The 20283-nt window shown below is 42.4% G+C and overlaps 1 protein-coding gene across 1 annotated transcript; it reads right to left on the minus strand.

The window, feature by feature from the left end:
- Positions 1-16109: 16109 nt before the first annotated feature.
- Positions 16110-18451, minus strand: EMB2768 (Tyrosyl-tRNA synthetase, class Ib, bacterial/mitochondrial). The gene has a single exon (XM_087668402.1). It carries the CDS (start codon positions 18364-18366, stop codon positions 16741-16743), a length of 1626 nt encoding a protein of 541 aa, XP_087524528.1. The 5' UTR covers positions 18367-18451; the 3' UTR covers positions 16110-16740.
- Positions 18452-20283: the final 1832 nt, after the last annotated feature.

Consider the following 20283-nt stretch of genomic DNA (forward strand, 5'->3'; position numbering starts at 1 on the left):
ATGAAACTTGAAAGAAATATTCTCATTTTTTAAATGAGAGTTTGTATATAATATGATTGTCACCGTATTTTATTAGAGAGCATTCATTCTTTGTAGCATTCTACATCTATAGTTAATCATGGCATTAGATACGTATGGCTTTATTTGTTTACATTGCTCGGAAGTCAATCGAAAAGCCATTTTCTTTTGTTGCTTTCTACTTTTCTATGTTTCTCTTTGTCTTCTAACAAAATGCACTCTTTGTTGTGCAAAAGGTATATTTGCCTCCTGTACCCTTGCAAAGGGAGGTTCCTTAAGGGATTGGCAACCAAGACATAAGCATTATAGCATAAGAAGTATCCACTCCTTGAGCCTTTGCATCTAGGAGCATAGCCAAAGTACCTTGTCACAGCAAATGACTTTGCATTTTTTTTGTAGGTATGTGGGGATAGTATAAATATTTGGGTAAAGTCTTAAGAGCAGTTATTAGCATAAATGACTTGTCACTATATTGTGTATGGTAGATCTTCACAATGTTTGGATCAAGCTTGGGAAAATAATATGCGAGGGTAGAATCTTGCCCAAACTTGGTCCTTATGCCATCAAAACAAGCACCATCATCATCGCAAACTAGTGCCTATAGAAAGGTGAGAATATGTTATTTTGACTATTGAGTATTTGAGTAGTTCAAGAAATGAAAAAGAAAAAAAATATAGGGCTCATATTTTGAGGATTTTCTTACTCTACAACCTTGTCTTCTACCCCATAAGTTGATAGAACCTAGCTAAGGTTTCTCATGGTGACCTTCTTCTCCACCTCCCTACACATATGCTCAATACAACTCATCTTTGAGTCTCTAGAAACTCTTCTTTAGTGTTTCTAAGTGTCTCTGATTACTCGTGAGCCTTTTACAAAGGCAAAATTTAAGAGATTCATTTGCCTCAACAAAATTTGAGGCGTTGGTGTCCAAGATATGGAATTCTTCACTAGAATCATCAAGGTCCTAAGCATCCTTACAAGCCTTTGCAATTATTCCAATGCAAAAGTCCTCTCTAAGCCCCATTAATTTTTTGTATCATTAAGCAGCAAGGAATTCTTCCCAAGTATGGGAATGGAGGGGAGATTGACTAGAGTGAGGGATTTAATGAACATTGGTATGTCTTTTTGCTCCTCTTCCACAAGATTCCCCACTTTTAAAGTAGCTATATCAAGCTGTTAACCTTCAGACGAACAAGGTGGAAAATCTAGAAAAGCTAAAGCAAAAGACAAAGGCCAAGGCAAAGTTAAACGGAAGACGAAGGCGTGCCAAGAAAAATCTAGAAACACAAGAAGCGCAGAAAAGTCCTAAATAAGGGAAAAGGCACATAAGAAAAAACACAAGTCAATACTTTTGTAAAAGAGCGCAAGTGCACCATGATTTAATTTAAGGAGCGCCGGGCTCTCACCCGGTGCAATTTGTAAATGTAGACGGGCGGTGGAAAGGAAGCTAGGAAGATAGAAGGACAATGGGAAAAAGGGCCTAGGCCATGGCCGGCCATGTAAAAAAGGGGATAAGCCCAAAAGGAATTTAGGGTTTTGTATATAATATTGAAAAAGTGAATGAGAAGCTCATTCTTGTGTATGGCCAAAAGTGGCTCTCCTCTTCTTCTTCTTCTTCTTGCTTGCTTGTGCTTGTGCTTGTGCTTCAGAGAGGGTGTGTGAGAGTGTGAGAGAGTGAGTGTGTGAGGGTGAGGGACTGGGGAGGAGAAGCTCTCCATCTTCCCCTCTCTTCTTCTCTTCTCTTCTCTTCTCTTGCTCGTGGCTATGGAGCTTGGAGCATGGAGCATGGAGCTTGAGGATGGAGCTTGCTTGAAGCTTGCACTTGGATCGTGGAGCTACTGGAGTGTGCGGGAGAGGAGGTAACTCGATCGGCGTGGAGGTAAGCTCACTACACCCGTAGATATGGATGGTGTGTCGGCTATGTGAGAGGTAGCCATTAGTGCTCGGCTTGGAACACTTGAAACAATAAGTGGTCTGTGGGCCTTGGCGGTTGAGCGAAAGCTCCCACATTTTGGTTCCATTGCCGGGAAAAATGGATTCAAGCCTTGAGCGCTTCGAATCAAGCATTGAAGTAGGGTTTTTCCCGAACCGGTGCTTGAGATAGATAGGTAGGAAGCGAGGGAGTTTGAAGAGGTATTCAATCTCCTTAGCAAGTAGATTTTTGTTGTTTTGGACTTGGGAAAGCATGATGTAGTGTAGGTATTTTCCTTATAATATTTCCTTGCATTTAGAAAGGATAGGAGAAAAACGTTGGAGCAAACAGTAGGGTTTTTTGTTGCTGTGTAACAGGCTGAAATAGGAAAAACAAGGGCAAGAAATGAAATTTTGGGTTAAATGTTAGTAGGGGAAGCAAGATTAAGGTGAGTGTAGGCCTGGGCAGGGTGATAAGGGGCCAAGAGTGGCAAGAAAGGCCACATTGTGCATTGCAAGGTTTCAGGAGAGCAGAAGAGAGAGAGAAAGCTTCAATGAGTGGATCCGCTTCAATATGGCCATCCAGGAGTTATCTTCCCAGCCCAAGTAATTCCACACCTTCCACTGCATGAGTAGGTTGGATCTGGAGCTGCTCAACCAGTAGGAAGGCCCACTACCACTCACACCACTCGACTCAAACGCGTCGAAATTCGGCCCTTGGCCCTACCGACTCGACCCAACCCCACTCGGACAAGTTGACATTCGACCCGACCGAATTCACCATTCAGCCCTTGGCCCACTCGACCACTTGGCCCTCAGACAACCACACTTGGACAGGCCGAATTTGACATTCAGACCAGTTACATTCGACCCTTTCTCATTCGGCCCTCGGCCCTCGGATAGGCCGAATTGGGCATTCAGCCCTTGCTATTCGAACCTGTTGGGCCGAATTTGTACTTGTCCAAATTTTAACATGTATACCCTGAAACTGACTGAGAGACCATATAGAGCGGAAACCATATCATAGATCGATCACTGCGCTAAAATCTAGAGTAGGTAGTTCAAATTTGGTTACGAACAGTCCTCCAAATCGAGCATAGCATTTACCGTAATGGCCTTGTGGGTCGGGGGGGACTATCCCCCCCCCAAGCCCCCCCCCCCCCCACAGAGGGGGCTCTGCTAGCTTTGCACCTCCCCCGAGTAGGTTGGAGAGAACACACACCCCGTGACAAGTCCTCCAAAATAGACCCTAGTGTAGTAATGGCTCTACACGAGCATGGATTCTCACTTGCAAAAGAGCAAGCAAAAGCCCGTACCCGAACAGAGACAAATAGAGACCCTAAAACCTCAATGGGCCAATCTAGCCAACAAGGGCAAAAAGGCCATACTGCAATAACACATACGTGTTGCATTCAGACTGCATCTAGTCAAAGCGGAAAGCAACAGCATCAAGCTACAACAACGAGAATGACTAGATATGACAGTCCTGATGATAGATGCTCCTTGAATAGCACTGCACTGACGATCCAAGACACCAGTGGGGAGAATCCACATCTGGTCGTGCAGTTGGGGACTCAAGGGCATTTGTCAGAAGGCTTAAACTTACAAGCCAAGACCCGGAAGACGAAGACATAGTACCACCTGCTTATCTTAGGGTCAAATTCACCGCAAAAAGAGAGCACACTATCGATGCTTTGATTGATAAAGGATCACATTTTAATATCTTGACCTACCCTACTAGGCCATCCAGAGCTCACACCAATTAATACAGCTCTTAGCCCTTATAGGGGACACCCACAAGCACTCATAGGGAAATGCAAAATCCTTGCAACAATTGAAATTGAAAGCTTGCCTATCCTATTTCATGTTCCTCCAAATAGCGCTAATTGCGGGAAGGAAACCCTCCTAGGAAGACCCTTCAAAAGGGTGACCAAGTGTGAGGCCGACTATGTAGCACAGAGAATACACCTAACACTATCGGATGTGAGGATAGTCACAACCTTTAGTAATGCCGACTATGTAGCACAAAGAATACACCTAACACTACCGGGTGTGAGGATAGTCACAACCTTTAGTAAGGGTGACCTCATCGAACCTCGAGGGAAAGGCAAGGAAGGTGCTGACATAAGAGTCAAGCCTACTAACAAGAGCAAGGGCTTGTTGGAAGAATTGATACAAGCACAAGTCGAACAACGAGAACTAGTGAGTGAGGCCATGCATGAAACAAGAAGGTCAGGAGACAATGCCAAGGATGGGCTTTGGACTTACAAATATCGTAGAAGACCCCAGAAGAAGCCCAAGCCTTATAGACGAAGGCATCGATGGAGGGTCAGCACAACACCGCGATGGATATCCAAAGCGTTGCTACGTGCTCAAGGGTATTACATAGGTAACCGATGGATTTGGGGGCCAAAACCCCCTGCTAAACCTCCTCTGTCGATTGAAAACTAGATCATATCAAGAGCAAAGAAGCGTAGGAGGAGATCTAAGCAAAAGACCAAGTCTCAAGTCAAAAACATTGGAGTGACCGAGCCCCTCACAATCGAAATCAAGAAACCAAACAGGACTAATCAGAGGGTAGATCCTCAACCTAGCGTTCTTGACAAGCAGATATCAAATGTAATCGTTGAGGATACACAAAAGCCACTAGTGCCCAAGGAGCCTTTGATTCCCCAAGAGGATAATGAGTACCAGAGGCACAATGCTACTCGTGAGAAAGCTGATTGCTCAACAAAGAAAATGGCGCAATCGTCTAATAGCCTCGAGCAAATCATTCAAATAGTGCCAAGTCCACCTAAGAGTCCTAGATCTCCTACACCCTCTTTTCCCAAATGGACATAGGAAGCACAATAGCAATCGTCAAGGGCGGCTGCTCAATCCCAATCTCTATCTCCATCCAAGCTTCCAAATGTCCAAGAGGTGGGACATGACACCATCCGTAGCTCTTGGCCCAAGGATATACCTGTGTAACCTAATGTGACTAGATCAACTCATGCTCGATCTACACAGGTGAATGCTCAAAGGGCAACAAAAGACACGACCACTTCCGATCGCCCTAGGGACTTGACACCGCAATCCACCAAGAGTAGCCAGCCCACTGGAATAGCCGCTACTACTTCCAATCAGGGATCCCAGCAGTCACAACCCTTGGTCGCGACAACGCCCCTTGCGGAACGTATCCTTAGTAGTTTACCTGTGGAGGAGGCGTCGCAACCAACTTCCTTGACAACTCTAGCACTTCCAAAGCGCCTAAAGCCTAGACTGGAGGAGTTAAACAGAAAGGAATTGGCTGAAGAGCTAGACTCTCCAAGAAGGGAGGTAGTTGTACCCTCAAAGCCTAGTGAGGCTATTCAGCAAGCCACGGCTATGTCCCATGAGGACACACTAGAGAAAGAGAATGATGAGGCCCAACCAAGCACATCAACGGTTGACCTAGTCCAGGGTCCTGAGTCATTGAGAGATGCACCTTCACTGACCAAGAAAAAAAGGAGGAAACAAAAAAAAAGAATAGCAGTTACAAGTGGTTGTGGACCCCAAGAACATTGAGACCAAGAGCGCTGGAGAGCTGAGGAATAAAGCATAAAGTCCATCCACCAATGAACCCATTGATGTCTCTCCTTATAGCAGTGAAACCTCAAACACATCCGTGTGTTCTGCAAAATCAAAGCAGCAGTTACCATCAATGGTTGCTTGCAACACTCAATCCATCGGCAACAGAACTCATATTGACCAATCAAGAGTGGATACAACACTGTCACAATAGGGTGACAAATCTATACCAACCACATCCATGACAAAATAGCAGAAAAACCTCAGGGCAAACGCACAATCCCTCAGAGCATAAGCAATCCTAGCATTGACAAATCTTTCTCATCTAGGCCTGAGCTCCCAGCTATGTAAAGCCTAGGCAAACTCCTAGAACCTTGCATGAGATAGCAACCGAGCAAGCCAAGGAGAACCATGACAAAATAGCAGCAAAACCTCAGGAAAAATGCACAATCCCCAAGAGCATAAGCAATCCTAGCGTTGACAAATCTTGCTTATCTAGGCCTGAGCCCCCAACTATGCTAAAGCCTAGGCAAACTCCTAGAACCTTGCATAAGATAGCAACCGAGCAAGCCCTCGTTGAGCATAAAAGTGTCACAGAATGCTTAACTGAGTTACATGCTAAGCTCAAAGTGTTTGCACGTGTCTATGTCCTGGCAGACATGGGCGCATTCCCTAAAGAGCATACTTGCTATTTCCCCTATCCTGGGAAGAGCAAGAACATCTTGACAAGCTCCTGCATGAACGCATGTGACTCACCTCTGACGAGGAAGCCGATGAGCTATGCTTAACTGTAACATTCAATTATGTGCTCTGCCAACCAAATCTCTTAGAGATAGAGCAACTAAAGCGTGTTGCAATGGCCGAACTAGGAGCCCAGATTGTGACATCTCAGAGGAGCGATTGGCCAAATGGCGGTCTTAAAGAGACCCAATCTATGTGGCATCAACTTCCTTCGTGCTGACTGCCATTCGAGGTACGGACTTAGCTGAAACTAGCCAAGAGAACTCTCTCTTTGATAAGGTTCTCACTGAGGAGGAGTTACATGTTGCCAGTAGACTCGGACAAGGTTCCATGCTACTCGATGTTGCAAAATATCTATCGTTATTGAGTAAGCTGCCACGAATACTAGATGTGTGTGCCACACTCTAGTACAATCCAGAGTTCTATAATTGGCTTTTATCCTCATGAAGTGACATGGATTCATAAATATGTATATAAATAAACAATGAATTTTGTGACCCTGTATAGACAATATCAACACACACAAGCAATGATAGTCAAACGCAGGGAGAAGAGTTGGGTTTGACAGGCTAAGCTCCTCATGTCCTCCTCTCACCATAGATTTAGAAGTTGTGTGACCATTCCCACCTCTAGGTGGAGGGCATGCAACCCTCATTACCACCATAGGAAGCCTTGACTAACATCTCTGATAGTGTAGACAGGCTACCGTCCCTTTCTATACACCTTTCCCCCTTTTTGGTCTATCCTTTCGAGGAGGAGCCTTGCCCCACTCCATGACAACCAGTCCATGCAACTTAGCATGCAACCCTCATTACCGCCATAGGAAGCCCTGACCAACATCTCTGATGGTGTAGACAAGGTACCATCCCTTTCTATACACCTTTCCCCCTTTTCGGTCTATCCTTCCGAGGATGAGCCCTGCCCCACTCCATGACAACCAGTCCACGCAACTTAGCATAAGCCAAGATACGCTAATGGCTGGAGGCAAAATGAACATCATCATGGGGGCTATCCCTCTACAATAAACACTGCATGCCTCACCTCTCCCCTCCTCCTCATATGCGCTTGATAACCCACTGTATAATCCCTTCCATGCAAATATTTTTATCCTGCCTCAGGGCCTAATCCTTGATTCACATTTTGTAGGTCCCCCTACAGTAGCAGCCATGGACCACATAGTGCAGTTGGCATGCAAGGAAGCTCTTTGCCGTCGAAAAGAGCATAAGGCACTAGCGCCCCCACCAGAATGCTACGTGCTTACTCTTAAGAGGTACGTGTCGAAAAGAGGCCCTAAAGGATACCACCCCGGATGCAAGCCGAAAATCCCCCAAGCCAAGAGGACGAGGGCTCAAGGGAGCACACGAGGTGTGGCAACACCAGCCGTGCTGGAGACCCCCACCAAACGCTCGAGCACTAGGTGCTTAGGCACTAGGTGCTCAAAAGAGGAGAGGGTAGATTGAGACAAGCAGGAATTTGATGCATTTTTTAAAAGCATTCTGGAAACAGTTGCGGCTAGGGATTTTACCATCCGGGTCCCAGCCGACATCTTCCCCGCCCAGCCTCATAGGAGCCCCTCACCGGCACAGCCTCAGTCACTCGACCACCCGGATTTGCCCCGCCTCGTGCAAAAGAGTAGCCCCTATGATATATAAGCAGCTTAACAAAGGCCATCCTGCCATAACTTTTTGTCTTTAAATGGTTAAAGGGGTAGGCTCCCCACCTCTATACACTTTTCTTACCTATTGCTAATATATGCCACGTCGTTAACAAGCACCGGAATATGCATCGCAATCAGTATCATAGGATTTTGATAAAGTAAAATCTTGACATGATTGCATCTATTCGTTGTACTTGAGGCATGCGACTTGCATATACTCTCATGAAGTGACAAGTGGATGTAGGACGACGCAGGTCTTCGTGCGAACGTGTTCAATGTCCAAGTCACCACAAGACCACCAATCGCACAAAGAGCCGCAACAAAGCCACGCTGCCGAAAGCAAAAATCACCCTTGTGAGTGCCCACGTCGCATGGCCCAAAGCATGATCTTAACCACTTCCTCTTTCTCGGTTACGCTCTACGCCGGGCACTCACGGTAGCTGTTACCCTAGTTGTACCAATATCGCACGTTCCAAAGAGGGTTGCAATATCTCAAGTGTATCTCCCCATCTCAACAACTGCTTCTCTAACAACGAGGCTAGGACACAATCATCATTGTGATATCCATTTCCTGAGCCTTCGAAGCTTGACATTTCCCAACCCATTGAAAGGCTGATAGCCTCAACATATTGCAATGGTTGCACTCAGGCCAGTCTAAGAAAAAAAAAAGAGAAAAGAGAAGAGAAAGAAAGAAAAAAGAACAAGAGAAAGAAATGAAAAAGAAAATGGAAAATGAAAAAAAAAATGAAAAAAATGAAAAAGATACGAAGCACCCACGATCACAGCACAGCACCTAGGGGTCCTCAAATTAGGTACGTCCACTGACCTTTATCGGCTGGCTCCATCCCTAGTTCCCTAGCCTCCATCTCAACAACTGCTTCTCTAACAACGAGGCTAGGACACAATCTTCACTATGATATCCATTTCTTGAGCCTTCGAAGCTTGACATTACCCAACCCATTGAAAGGATGATAGCCTCAACATATTGCAATGGTTGTACTCATGCAAGTCCAAGAAAAAAGAAAAAAGAAGGAGAAAAGAGAAGAGAAAGAAAGAAAAAAGCACAAGAGAAAGAAACAAAAAAGAAAACGGAAAATGAAAAAAGAAAAGAAAAAAATGAAAAAGATATGAAGCACCCATGATCACAGCACAGCACCTAGGGGTCCTCAAATTAGGTACGTCTAGTGACCTTGGTCGGCTGGCTCCATCCCTAGTCCCCTAGCCCTTTAACATCACCCACAATTGTTCGGGGCACATCAAGGGCAGGACATACCTAGGGAGCTTGTCTTACCTATGGTTAAACCTGTCACCCAAACCCATTTGCATGATTTCCTCTTGCACTCTGCCTTAATACCATTGCAATCAATTGTGGTAAGCACTGCACGAATGGCCATGAAAAGTACACTGTCCTCATCACGCAGGTCCAATAGCTACCAGCTACCGACAGTGCAATGTCCCTGTGTTCAATTATGCTACGTCGTGCAGTCACAACGCAAAGGATGTCTCACACACCTTCACGTGTACTTCTTCTCAACATGGACAACTTTGCTTCATCCATACGTTGTTATGAGAAACCAGCCTGCGGTCTTCTAACTACGTAATATATAAGTATGCACGAGCACTCACATACTATCTGCACCAAAATATATACACAGTTTGGGTCCTCAAGTACAGGACAATACTCTCAGCTTGCTTAGAGTTCGACCTGTCTCCCAAACTAATTGAACTACATCTTGTGCACGATAAAGAAGACTAGCACTATCCCTAGGGAGAGACCACCTATGAGAGGTTTTCAATTGCATGTATTGAAGACTCCAATGAAAGTGTCGTTTGCTCATCATCGACACTCAACTCTGAATTCCTATCCTTTATCATCCTGCAAGCCCGCCAAGAATCGTCATGTGCAGAATCCCCAACAAACCAACACTCGTGCTAGCCATCAGTGCAATCCCCAACAAAGAATAGCCCTACCACCAACTCCAACAACCCTACCACCAGCCACCTAGGCCACCAATGTGCCCCCAACGACCTTCCTCCACACCACCACCAATACTCCTCCACGACGGCAACCACTGATGTCCCTTCCACCCACATCTTCAGTGCATGCCAAAGCCTACTACCTACGACGGTGAGTGCCATGGGACATGCACTCGTCTAGGAGGGGGGTAGTATTAACCATCAAACGAAAATTTTGGAAAAGCTAAAGCAGAAGATAAATGCGAAGACAAAGTTAAACGGAAAACGAAGGCGTACCAAGAAAAATCTAGAAACACAAGAAGCGCAAAAAAATCCTAAATAAGGGAAAAGGTGCACAAGGAAAAGCGCAAGTCAATACTTTTATAAAAAAGTGTAAGCGCATCATGATTTAATTTAAGGAGCACCGAGCTCTCGCCCATGCAATTTGTAAATGTAGATGGGCGGTGGAAAGGAAGCTAGGAAGATAGAAGGACAATGGAAAAAAGGGTCTAGGCCATGGCCAACCATGTAAAAAGGGGGATAAGCCCAAAAGGGATTTAGGGTTTTGTATATAAAGTTGAAAAAGTGAATGAGAAGCTCATTCTTGTGTGTGGCCAAAAGTGGCTCTCCTCTTTTTCTTCTTCTTCTTCTTCTTCTTCTTCTTCTTCTTGCTTGCTTGAGCTTGTGCTTGAGAGAGGGAGTGTGAGAGTGTGAGGGAGTGAGTGTGTGAGGGTGAGGGACCGGGGAGGAGAAGCTCTCCATCTTCCCCTCTCTTCTTCTCTTCTCTTCTCTTCTCTTCTCTTCTCTTCTCTTCTCTTGCGTGTGGCTATGGATCTTGGAGCATGGAGCTTGAGGATGGAGCTTGCTTGAAGCTTGCACTTGGATCATGGAGCTACCGGAGTGCGCGGGAGAGGAGGTAACTCAATCGGCATGGAGGTAAGCTCACTACACCTGTAGATATGGATGGCATGTCGGCTATGTGAAAGGTAGCCATTAATGCTCGGCTTGGAACGCTTGAAACAATAAGCGGTCTGTGGGTCTTGGCGGTTGAACGAAAGCTCCCACACAAACTTATATGACATTTTCTCCTTTTGCTCAACAAGGAGGATCTCTTTTATATCCATGTCAACATCCTCAATGTCTCTAATGCTTTTGCAAGAGGAAGCAATTTCATGAAGCCTTGGTGGGCCAGCAAACTCTTCATGATAAGCTAAGAAGATTAAGAAATAGAAGTAGAGTCCATAAAACTCACAACACTTTTATGGAATGGACAATCCAATATTTTCTTGCAATCAATTGCAAACTATTGGAGCCTTTCCTAACAATTCTCTTAGGATTGTACTTCTTTCCATAGTATGGAAAGTTTAAGCATAATGTGGAATCTTTTTTTTTTAAATTTGACTCCACAAGATCTTAAAGGTGTTGAACTCATCTTGGATGACATCCTTGTTGGAAAAAACAACCTCCTTTAAATCGAGTGGAGCATTGAACATTATCCTTTCATTATCAAAGCTTGAACTATAACCAACTTTATGAAGGAAGAATAATAGCTCCTCTAAATGGGACTTTTCTGTAGTGACTTCCTCTCCAACACAAATCAATAGTATGATCTTCTAGCCTTTTAGGACTTTCTCTAGCTTTACACTCTCCTATAAAAAAAGGGTTCTTCATCAACAGGTATCTTCTCTCCAATTATCTTTAGACTTTAAAACATCAAATCATGCGGTCTTCATTAACCTCAATTGGCTTTCTAAGTAAACAAAAACAACACTTAACAAATCTCATAAAAGGGCATCAGAAACTAACCCATACCCTATGGTGCACACTAGGGAGACATTTTGACACTCTCAAAATGCCTCCTTGCATACCATAGGGTCTAGGTTAAAAAACAAAAAAATCATGGAATATTAGTGTCGCATTCAAGCTTGGAAAGGCTAATAATATTTTATGAAGCACAGATAAATGAAATGAAACATTAGAAAGATAAAGCAACAATTTTAGAGTTGAAAATCATGAGAGTAAATTAGTGAATGCATTGACAGACATTGATCTACACCTCTACTAAAGTGCTAGCACATCCACTGAGTTAGAGACCTCAAAGTGTGTCACTACATGAAATAGAACCTTATGTTCTTGAGGAAAAGATTTCTCTACAATAGAAGACCCTTTAAAACCTGTAAAGCCTTGAGAATAATTATCTTGGTTTTGCAATTGATCACTCAAGTTGGATTCAAGTTGCTTTGAGAACATTCTTAGGAAGAGGCATTGTGATGTAAATTAAGAGACCCCAACTCACATAAAGCAAGATATAGATAGGAATAATGTATCACTCTCAACCATTGATAGCTAGCAAAAGTATAGGATCAAGAGTTGTGGTGATGCTCTATAAAGGGTTCATATATGATATGGCTCATGTGGTAAATAACTATGTAGAGGCTTGCTTTATTATACATTGCAATATGTTATTTCCCATCAGCATTCTAATGCACATCACAAGATGATTCATCAAATAGGCCATTATAATGAGGATATCATGAGGTTTTCTAGTTTGAGAGAAATACTTCTCATAAATTATAATGCACACAAGTAGTTAACAAACATCTTTCCATGAAAAAGTACAACCCTTGTATCATGCTTGACCAATTGTGCATATTGAGATGCACTTTTTTGCATTGGGAAGTGGGCATAGACTAGCACCATAGCCACTTAATTATTGATATCCTAAATCTCCAAGATACCACTTTGCATGAGACACATGAAGTGTATATATTAGTTTTGTAATATTATTGAACATGGACATCCAATGTCTCTAGAATACCAACTACTATATATACACAAGAAGTGTATATATCAATGTCAAAGGGTATATGTTGCATACTAGCTATGATTATAAGAAGTGTCTCTCCATAGTATGTTCCGTCAAGCCAACTACTATGATAAGAAGTGCTCATGTACACCTGCCAAACTAGATAGAGGGGTCTTCTAGAACATGGACACCCAATGTCTCTAGAATACCAACGACTATATTTACACAAGAAGTGTATATATTAGTGTCAAAGGGATATATTATATATTATCTACTATTATAAGAAGTGTCCATAGTATGTTCCCTCAAGCCAAATGCTATGATAAGAAGTGCTAAGGTACACATGCCACACATGCCAAACTAGATAAAGGGGTCTTCTAGAACATGAACTCTCATTCTCCAAGCCTCATCTATACAAGAAGTTGACCATGATGTGCTTGCAAGGGACTTTAAGACTTAGAACAACGTGAATGAAGTTAGCTTGCTAGACCACAAAAGCAATCTCCATGATATGGACCACCCAATATGGTTTGGTATGGGTTTTTCTATGGCAATCATCCAATTCTCCCATTTCCAATTCTTCAAACAAAACAAAATCTACAATACCACCTCTATTAAAGTATAATGAGAGATACATCAAATTTTGTGACCATGCCACACATGAGTGCTTATATAGAGACAACGCAAGAGAATATCCTTTACCTCTAGCTATGGTTGCAAAATAAGCTAAGCTAGCTTTAGGGGCGCAATCAAGCACCCAAATCTATGAGAGTTAGGTATGCTAAAGCCAAAGAGTCTCACACAAAGAAAACCTAGTCTCAACTAAGATCACAACCCATATATGCATACTTTTATGAGGATCTATATTCTAACCTAGAGCAAACCTTGGTGCCAAATGAGATTCATTACTTTAATACATACTGTTATGAGAATTCATATACTTAAATGCTGACCCAATTCACAATGGATCAAAACACATTTTGATACATCCAAAATGGAGGATTTGGGAAAAGACTAAATCAAGCTCCAAGAAAATTAGACTCATATTATAGGAAGTGTATATATCAATGGTATAGATTATAGAGCATGGACACCCAAAGTCTCTACAATACTAGCTATTATGTATACACTAGAAGAGCATAAGATCATGATGGTTTAATTGGTCCAAGTGCCCTCCATGCTTTTGATGGAAAATTTGATTCCATCATCAGTGGATATGTTAAGGATGAATACAATAATAAAGATTTTGAAATGTTTTGAGCACATGCAAGATGAAGTCCTATCCTAGGTAATGATCCTTGATTTCCATCTCCTCTTGAATTAATCCATATGTCCTGTTGGCTCTAGGGATGCAAGCTTTAATGCACAATTGAAAGATGGAAATACGGGCAGAAACAAGAAGAAAGTAAGAGCTATGGATATTCAAGCAAGAAGAGAGAGAGATGTGTGTTTAGGAACTCTAATGGTCACAATGTCTGACATGTCTTCCCTTATTCTATTTGTCACTAAATAAATAAATAATAAAGTGACAATGATGGGCACCCACCACTTGAAATCTCAGGGAGTCCAAGTGCTTGTTGAAGAGAAGTGGAGAAGAAATGATGATTAGTTTGAAGGTTTGAAGAAGGTGACTAGGAGGAGTGATCCAGTTTCTCAACCTTCTTCTTTAGAACCAAAGCAAAGTATGGCTAATGTTTAGAAGCCAAAAGTACAAGAAGATCAAAAAGCCCTGAAGACAAAAGATCCAAAGCCGGAAAAGCAACCTAGATTCAAGTTCCTTCTCAATTTTGAAACGACTACAGACTTGAAGAAGAGTGAGGAGATTGATTCTGATGAGAAGGTTACTAATGGTCTTTATGACGAGCTATTATGCTCGGATACTATGGAGGATCTTTCAGCATTTCAGCATTGCTGAAAACTGAAAATCAAGAGCTATCATGTCTTACAAGTCAATTCTCTAGCGATGAATTGCAAGATTGTTGATTTTGTGCTACAAGAAAATTTGACTGCTGAGAATTCTCAACAAAAAGTATTCTTTATTGAAATATTTCAACAAAAAGATTTACAGTGTTAATTTACAATAGTAAACAAGATTTACAACTGAAATAAGTTGTGAGCCTCACTGTTGGGCTATTTATATGCAATCTGAAAAAGATATGTCCAATTTTTGTCAGTCAAAAGAGTTGGGTGTTGTTTATACACATCAAAATTTGTGTTTACCAAGGCATTTAAACCAAGAGCTGAAATTATCAAGATGTAGCAAAGAAGCCAGAGTATAGACAAAATATAAGACAGTTGACAAGGTTAGATTGCCTTTGGACCGTGATAAGGATTTACCAATGTTTATGCCATTTATGGAGATGGATATGGATAAGATTGAACAAACATCTTTCAATGACATATTGGGATACATTTTCTTGCATTGAAAACTGCACATGGATAAGCAACACACCCACTCAATTACCAACATCCTAAATATCCAAGGCTCCCCTATACATGAGACATAGGAAATATATATGTCAGTGGTGTATCATCTTTGTTAACGAATCTTGTTCCACAATATTATTAATGAATGGCATGTAATCACATTTGCCCTTATGTTATGTGAGTTATGAAACACATTTGTTACTTCATTGTTACAATTGCTTTGCAGTACAAGAGAAAGACAACTTACATTTGTACAATCTGTGTTATCTTGTCAATCATAGGTTTATCTCATTGATCATTGCTAGTTGGATTCCTTCCTACCTTGTGTTGATATACATTATTTGAATATCATGGTGTCATGCTTTTGCTTCCCATTTTGAACTTTTCTAACATGGTCTTTCACTTCTAGGTTTTTACTTTAACATTGCATAAAAAATGTCAAGGTTGCTTGATCCTTGAAAACTCACTCCTTATGCTTGGATGTTCTTATTTGTATCTTTAAGTTCACTCTCCATTCTGATGTCTCCACTTGGTGTGGATGTGCATTTTCTCTACTTGACTCCTCTTCTGCAAGGTAACATGCACATCATTTACTCTAATGGCACTTAAACAGTAACCTCTCTCTATCATTCAAAATATCATTGTTTTAACATTACAAATGGAAGCTATGGTTGAATATGAGAGAGCGCATGGTAATGATCTCATTAGTGGTGTGGTGAGGCACATGGATTTCTTCTATATACACACTTTCTTTGGATATGGCGTTCTATTCCTTTGGAGGTATCATTTCTAGAGTCTTGCAACATATTGCTTACAATGAAGCAAAATGCATAAAGTAAATGCATTTCTAGTACAAGGTGCACATTGACATGTGAGGTTCCAATGCTCATTCTTCTCGGGGGGGAGCATCTTAGGGCATCCTACTACTTTGAGATAAGAAGGCTACTTGTGTCTACCTTGCACACATACATGGACACTAGTTGTTCTATGGTATCATTTTTTATCGTTTGTTACCAATGCTTGACAATGGCTCAATTTCAAAGTATAAATCCATGGGTGTCAATTCTTCTATTGTATCATTTGGTTCCTTTGGACTATCTTAGTAATACCGATGTCAAACAATGGCTTGAATTCAGTTGACTAAGGTTGACGGCTCTTAACATGGCACTTACATGCAGGCCACAATGCCCACTATGTAACAAATTCTATTCTGGAACAACAATCTCTACAAGAGACACGCGCACACACACAGGCCTCATACTTATGCCTTAAATTCAAGATAGTTTACAGGATAGACACCCACTAATCACTAGGGTAACTCGAACTGTTTTCATTTTTGAGGATTTTTGGGCCAAAATTTTAAGATTTTGTAAGCTTTTCTAGGAGAATGCTCACAAGTAAATGTTTCTGCCACCATTAAAGAGGCAATGATAGCCCTCTCTTCCAAGTGAACTATTTAAAAGTACTCAGGAAGCTGCAACTGTCAAGTTCCAACAGTATATTTTCGCTGTTCCCTGTTTTCATACCTGAAACTGCTATCATTAACAAAAGTCTCCTTAACCCAGATAAAAGGGCTTGATCCATCATATTTATACACTCGCAGCCTATTGTAACTCACTACCTGGAGACTTTTGACAAAGGCAGCACTAAATTGCAAACATGATGAGAGAATGATTTATTGTACCCTGATCACCATCTTATTCTTCTTTCCTGCTGACAAAAGCAGCATTCTATTGTCCACAATGTCAACAGCTTCTAACACCTTCCTTTCATCATCAACCCTCTCATTGTTAAGATAGAAGCCACCCTGCTTGATGAGTCGACGTACAGCTGCCTTGGTAGGTAGCAACCCTGCAGTCACACACAGATCTACCAATGTAGACCCCAACACATCAGAATGAGATGTTGAAAACGAGGGTAAGTCGGAGGCAATAGACTCGATGGCCCTCCAATCCAGCCGAGTAGTTCCCCCAGGAGCTAATGCTTCTGTTGCTCTAATGGCTTCAGTTAGACCTTCCTCACCATGAACAAATCTGGTAACTTCTTCTGCAAGAACTTTTTGTGCACTATTTGGAACATAGGTCAGCTTGGTCATATCCTCTTGTAATGCTTGGATTTCCTCAATGCTGAGAAATGTAAGCCTCTTCAAGAAAGTAATAATGTCAGCATCTGGTGTTGCAAAGAGATGCTGATAAAACTTATATGGTGACAACATAGAAGGAGAAAGCCAGATGGCACCACCCTCTGATTTCCCAAACTTAGAGCCATCACTTTTGAGTAGGAGTGGAAATGTCAATCCAAAAGCACCATCTTGGTGCAAGATCTTTCTGATCAGATCTGTCCCTGCTGTTATGTTTCCCCACTGATCACTACCTCCAATCTGGATAGAGACACCCTCATTCTGAAACAAATGCACAAAGTCATAACCTTGCAACAGCTGGTAAGTGAATTCAGTGAAGCTCAAGCCTTCCTCAGAGTTCAATCTCTTCTTGACGCTTTCCTTTGCAACCATTGACCCGACCCTGGCATATTTCCCAACATCACGAAGGAACTGAAGGAGGCTGAACTCCTTCCACCAATCATAATTGTTCATCACAAGGGCAGGGTGAAGTGAATTTTCAATCCTAGAGCAGTTCATGACCTCTGAGACATCATAAACCCCAGGCCTCTGCACTGCATTTATGGTGTTGCCATCATGCTGCCCTAGACTGTTTAGAGATGGCACCGTATGGACCTTCAAGACTTGTTCTATGTTCGCCCGAACTCCCTTTAGATTATTCTCTATGGTGGGCTCATCCATGGAAGGCCTCTCCACACTCTTGCCTGATGGATCACCCACTCGTGCAGTGGCGCCCCCCAGCAAAGCCACCGGCACATGTCCACATCTTTGAAACCATGAAAGTACTATTAAGCCCAGAAGGTTACCTAGATGCAGGCTTTCAGCGGTAGGGTCAAAGCCGCAGTAGACCTTGACAGGCGAGGACGTTGGCTTGGAGCAGGCAGACCTGATGTCCTCGTGCGTGACAGACTCGATGAGACCGCGCTCCTCGAGGACATCGATGACATTACGGAAGGAAGGGCCCGGCCGGGCGTCGAGGGTAACTGACGGTGAGGGTGAGGGTGAGGGTGAGGATGAGGCAGAGGCAGAGATGCAGAGGAGGCGCGTGAAGTGAAGGGGCTGTCTTGATGCTGATGCGGCTGTCGTTGCTGCTGCGGCCGAGAAGCAGGAGAAGGAGAGCACCTTGTGTAGAAGCGGGGGCGTGACAGGTAAGGTCGTTAGGCGAGCACAGCAAGACGCCATAGCCACTTCTGCCCCCTTTCTACTTCAAAGGAGCCTATTGGAGAAGCTCACTCCATGATGATATCCACCCACCGTAGAAACACACAGTAATTGAAATCATGACATGCCCAACATCTCCCTGCCTGGCCAATTTAGGGACGTTACTCACAAGTCCGCCGCCCACAACTTTTGAGGGTCAAAATGGACCAACAAACACTCGAAAACCTACCTTTTGGCATTCACGCAAGTCCGGCCGGACGGGGATGCAAACTCTTACATGGACTCCAAATTCCCATCCGTGTCGACCGCAATCTAGGGTAGGCCTACCCCGTTGCCCAATGAGTGTGTCCATGGAACTAGCCAATGAGATGGCTTCCTTTTATCGAAAAAGTAGAAGTCATGTAGTATAGAATCACTCATATCTTGATCATTATGCCATTAGTATGCCACCAACTATTGTTCAAACTAATGTGAAATGAAGAGATACATGTAGATATTTAACATAACCAACAAAAAGCCTCAAGAGGCTGAGTGCCTGTGCTGCCTAGTTGTGAAACCAACCTTAGATGTGAATAAATATTTAATTAAATAAATTTCCAACATTACAAAAGTGGGATCTAAGCTAATTGATAGCTCTTGTAAATTTGCTAGATCCTTAGCACTACATTTACCTCACTTGCAAGACACCTCCCAAAACCACAAACTTTATATGCTATTTGAGTACAAGATACCACCACTCTGCCTCCATCGAAGGTCGCGAACCAGTACGAGCCTCCCAAATTGAGTAGAGAGCATGGAATCTTGTAAATTGTAGGGCCAACCTTATGGCCTAATTGCACAACCAATCTTACCAAAAAAAACAAAACAATAGCTTTTGTTGTTCATTACCAATGACATCACCAAGGACTTAAGCCCAAACATTGTTGGTTACACAACCATTCCAAAATAGATACCTATGTGCTTCATCACTCCCACATTGTTACTTTGTGTTAGTCAAGCTCCCTTGTGTTCAATTTTTCTCCTGCAATATTGCACCATTCTCCAAATAAAAACTTTGTCTTTATCATTATTATTTTTCCCTTTTGTTTTTTCACTCTTTTTCTTGAATTTTCATGCCTCAAGAAGTGGGTGTAAGGTTTGAGCAAGGCAAACCTCGCTCATTGGGTAGTCCTTCACACATCTGAATGGGAGATTGTGGAAGGAAGGGATGGGAGCAATGGAAGAACTAACTCTTGTCCAATTTCTTCCAACAATCCTAAGGCAATGTATTAGTAAGAATATAGCATGGTGGATGAGCCTAGCCATTCTACTTCGATCTACTCTACATCCACATCGAACTATCAAGGCGTCAATTGTTCCTCAAATGCTGTAAACTTCTGTTTTAATTCAAAAATCATAGATGCATGTAGTTACAAGTGACCGAGTTGGATTTGGACAATTGGTGAATGTTTTGACAAAGGCAACAAATGATCATATCAAGTCCCTTGGTTGAAAATAATTAGTTGGAGTCACGTTTCTTGGCATTGGCATCACAAACCTTTAGGAAGTTAAGCCTCCCATGCCCATTAGGGTCTAATGAAGTTTCATGCTACCATGGATAGGAATAGCACATCAAAACAACTCTCTTTTGCAATTTTCTTCCAAAAACAAAAATATGCATGGTCTATTATTTGTGGCCAAAATTTCGTACCTCCATACCAGTTGGTCTTTGTAAGCATCCTTGGATCTAATGCAAATTTAGCTCTCCAAGATTTACTATTTTGCTAGACTTAACAAAAGCCTCTTTGTCTATCTGATCAACCATCTCCCATTGTAAAGGTTCCTGTAATGATGAGCCTATCAATGGTGGATATAGGAAGTACTCTCCTAAGGCTCTTAGGAATCACAAAGTCCAAGGTGATGGGAACATTAGCCATCACTTGTTGTTGCTTTGAATTC

Source organism: Lygodium microphyllum, chromosome 26 (assembly GCF_053477565.2).
Source record: "Lygodium microphyllum isolate KBCC chromosome 26, Lygodium_microphyllum_v1.1.10, whole genome shotgun sequence".
NCBI lineage: Eukaryota > Viridiplantae > Streptophyta > Polypodiopsida > Schizaeales > Lygodiaceae > Lygodium > Lygodium microphyllum.

Coding starts and splice junctions, on each gene's coding strand:
- EMB2768 (XM_087668402.1), bottom strand. CDS start 18,366: ATGGCGTCTTGCTGTGCTCGCCTAACGACCTTACCTGTCACGCCCCCG.